Below are 3,662 nucleotides of genomic sequence, written 5' to 3'. Positions count from 1 at the left end.
AGTAGGAGATCTTTCAGCTCTATGTATAAAATGCATCTGTCTGAAAACGGAGATGAGAGTAGTGGTCGTTGTGTTGGCTTAAAGTCCTGATTTTGCTATCTAGCTGTGGGAGACAGATCCAAAATCCCTGACTGCTCTGGGCTGTGTGTGAACCTCCTTCTGAAATGGACGGACAAAACTAGTCCGAGCTGTTTGAGATCCTCCAAATCCAGGGCATCAAAGGAAGAACTGAATGTACTTTCCCATTGTCTTGATGGATTTGTATGGTTTTGGACTCTTGACTTGGTATTGGTTGGAGGATAGAGTCAAACTCTTACAAAGTCTGGGAGTTTTAATTGTTTAATTTAATAAAAAAGTAAATGACACCATATGGCTGAGTACTCCTTTTCAGTTTGAGCTTTGACAGCTAACGGAGAGCGTGGAGCTGTGCCTGTAGAACCGGGGAGTCGGCAGGGGCTTGGCTCCCCTTCCCCGTGGGATTGCAGCAGGTGAGGAGGGACCTTCCTACCAGCGCTGCAAGTTGGTGTTCAACCACAAAAATACGCAGAATAAATCGCGCTAACCCAATTGTCTCGTGTCCCAGAGCCACTCCGGCCCCTGGGAGGGCTGGGGAAGGTGGGCAGCCCTCCTGCCAGCACAACTGCGGTGTCCGAGGTCTCTGCTTGCCCAGTAAGTGTCAGACTGAACCTCTTCCCCTTCCATCCTCTGCCAGAGCAGAGCGAAAACAAGCACCTTCCTTTCTTTTGTGTCCCACTATTTTCATGCCCTTTTAATCCCCTTTTCGGGCCACTGGGCCAGTGCGTGCTGTTTATATTGGCTGGCGGCGGGCGCGTCCGACGTTTTTTCACCTACAGGAGCGCTGAGTCAGTCTCCGAAAAGGCTTTTCACTGTGATTTGGAAAAAAAGAAAACAAACGGCACTTCTCATCCTTCTTTACATTTATTTATTGCGTTCTTTTCCCCCCCCACAGCTAATTCAACTGTCGCTCAGCCCCGAATCCCGGTTAGTAGAGATGGTCCCGCGCGTGCAGCATGATGACCTTCAGCGCCAGCCACGTCTCCTGGGCGGTCGGGACGATCTGTTTGGCAGGGAGCAGGAACCCGTAGCGCCCCGTGTCCCGCAGCTCGAAGGTGAAGGAATACTTAATGCCCTGATTGTACGTCCAGTCGATGGTTCCTCCGCTCGCTTGATCTGAGTAGGGAAACAACGGGAAGGATGTGAAACATTAGTTGCTCTGCGTCGCACAGGTATTTCACGGGACATTTTGTTTAAGCCAAGGTGTGAGTGATGATTTTGGTTTATTTTGGGGGAACCACTGCTGCCCCCCGTTACTTACAGATGGTGGTGATGATGCTGCCGTACTTGTAGTTAGTGCCATACAGAGAAGACAGAGCTGCGACCGCTTTCTCGGAAATCTGGTGCTGGGAATACACAGAAGAGAGAAAGATGAGCCAGGGAAGGGGAAAGCCTGCGGGATACAGCCTGCAGGAGAGGTTTTTTGCTCGTCCTGCAGGCAAAAAGGATGCCAAAGCTCAGTAGCCTTGGGAGTCCCCAGGGGCTGGCAGAGGAGCCGGGGCTTCTTCCCGGCTTGCTAACGCCCCCTCCACGGTGCATGATGGAGGTTGCTCCTCCTTGGAGGAGGAGAGCAGCCTCGCATCATCCCAGCCCCCTTCAAACCTCTGTGTTAGCCCTACCAGTTCCTTCTTATCAGGCACTGGGGTTCTGGTGTAGCCGTAGGGGTAGAGCAGGAGCTGGGAGTAGCTATGGATGGAGACGAAAGCCTTGATGTTCCCGTGGTTGTTCACAAAGTCCACGATGGCCTTCACCTCGGGCTCCGAGTTGGCGTAGGGTCCGTGGTATGTCTCCGAGCAGGGATTTCTGCTGGCCCCGGGCCCTGTGGAGAAGTAAAAACACAATGTGGGTGTTTGGTGGCTTTGGTGACAGTTGGGTGGCTCAGAGAATCACAAGCGCAAAGGACCTTTTTTATTTCCAAGCCCAAGAGATTTTCCCGTCCCTCAGCTGCTTGGTGGCCAGCAAGAAACGCTCTTAGGGCTCCTCCTAGACATTTGTATGATGGCTTTCATTTGTGCTCCCCACCGTGCTGGTCACTAGGGGACATCAAAGCCTTGGTGGAGCACAAACCCACGTCTCTGCAAATCCCATCTTTTCCCCAGGGGACAGCAGTGGATCTTTCTGAGCCAGAAATGGCCTCAGAGCCTTCACTGTGAGGGTGGAAACCCCCCACAGGGTGAATGGGAGAGCTCTGACCTCCGAAATTTGCATCCCAGTTGCGGTTGGGGTCCACGCCGATGCAAGCGGAGCCTGAGTGCGTGGACCTGGTCTTGCGCCACATGCGGTTCTGGAAGGGCAGAGCTGTCTCAGCTGGTGTCCAGGGCCAGAGCTCCACCAGCCTCCAGAGGACAGCGGGCTGTCATCTGGGGTGCCTAACGTGTCATGGTGGTCCCCCTTTCCACTCCGTGGAAATGTAGACAAGGAGGATTTGAGCTTTCAGAGGCCTTCGTGTGCAGCACCCCAATCCTGCTCCCCAGCCCCATCCAGCGTGGCTGTAGGAGCCGGGGAGAGGAAAGCCAGGACAGTACCTGGGTTTGGGTGAAGACGAAGCCATCTGGGTTGGTGACGATCTCCAGGAAGATGTCCATCTTGTCTAGGATGGAGGCCAGACCTTCATCTTTCTCATGATCCAGGAGAATCTAGAGAGGATGGTGGTTTGTGGTTCCCTGGCGCTGCTGGATCATGGTCCCCTTCGTGGGGTCAGCCACTTGGCATCCGCGGTGGCTACAGGACCTTGTGGCCCTTTGGGGACGTAAGACATGTCCGGGAGGTGTCCATACCTTCTTGGCGAACCAGACGCCGCTGGCCTGTGTCACCCATTCGCGGGAGTGGATGCCGGTGTCGATCCAGACGGCCGGGCGGTTCGTCCCCCCTTTGCTGAACTGGGAGAGCAGAGAGGGGGGGTTGGCTTTGCCCCTGGCCCTGCTCCCCGCCTCCAGTCACCCCGTGAACCCCAAATCCTCACCTTGAGCACGTAGAGGGGACGGTTCTCTGTCGACCGACCGATCTCGAGCTTGCTGACCAGGTTGGGGTTTTCGGCCACCAGCAGGTCCATGAAGGTGTAGATCTGGGGGAGAGGGATAGGGGGGTCACTCCCAGCTCACCCCCTGCCCTTGCTGCACCTGGAGCAAAGGGCTTTGCACAAGCAATTCCAGGATGCAATTTTCCCCCCAAAATGCCCCAAATCTTGCACTTTCTCACCCACCGCGTCCAGGGTGTGGTAGGTGGCGTAGTCAAAGGTGTTGGTGGAGAGCGGCAGCCGGCGGCGACTGCGAAGCATCTCCGTCCTCTCGTGGTCCACCAGCGCCTGGGGAACACGGAGCAGGATGAGACCTCATCCGCCACCGCACTGAGACCCCATGTCTCATCTGCCTCCCCTCTGCCACCGCTGACCTGCACGTCCTCGATCATGATGGAGTAGGAGATACCGTTGGCCTCCAGGTGGGCTTTGAGGGGCTGCAGGCTGGGGAAGGGCACGCGGACATCGACGGGGTACCCGGGGCTGCGGGGTGCCAGCCAGAAATCCAGCTGGAAGGGGAAAAAGCGAGATGGGGTGGGGTCAGATCCAGCCTTGGGCTCCCCCCTGCCCC

At 55.9% G+C, this 3,662-nt stretch overlaps 1 protein-coding gene across 1 annotated transcript; it reads right to left on the bottom strand.

The window, feature by feature from the left end:
* Positions 1-1,003: 1,003 nt before the first annotated feature.
* Positions 1,004-3,600, bottom strand: LOC104069212 (carboxypeptidase A1-like; the record flags this gene model as incomplete). Its single annotated transcript, XM_009576856.1, has 9 exons — positions 1,004-1,191; positions 1,337-1,421; positions 1,695-1,894; positions 2,269-2,359; positions 2,601-2,711; positions 2,853-2,954; positions 3,038-3,139; positions 3,278-3,379; positions 3,466-3,600. Coding segments are annotated over 9 exons (1,116 nt in total), but the record flags the coding sequence as incomplete, so codon positions are not given.
* Between the last annotated feature and the right edge of the window lie 62 nt (positions 3,601-3,662).

This window comes from Fulmarus glacialis, unplaced genomic scaffold (assembly GCF_000690835.1).
Source record: "Fulmarus glacialis isolate BGI_N327 unplaced genomic scaffold, ASM69083v1 scaffold44654, whole genome shotgun sequence".
Classification (NCBI taxonomy): domain Eukaryota; kingdom Metazoa; phylum Chordata; class Aves; order Procellariiformes; family Procellariidae; genus Fulmarus; species Fulmarus glacialis.
The sequence above is the reverse complement of the archived record's forward strand: the minus strand, read 5'-3'. Positions and strand labels throughout refer to the sequence as shown.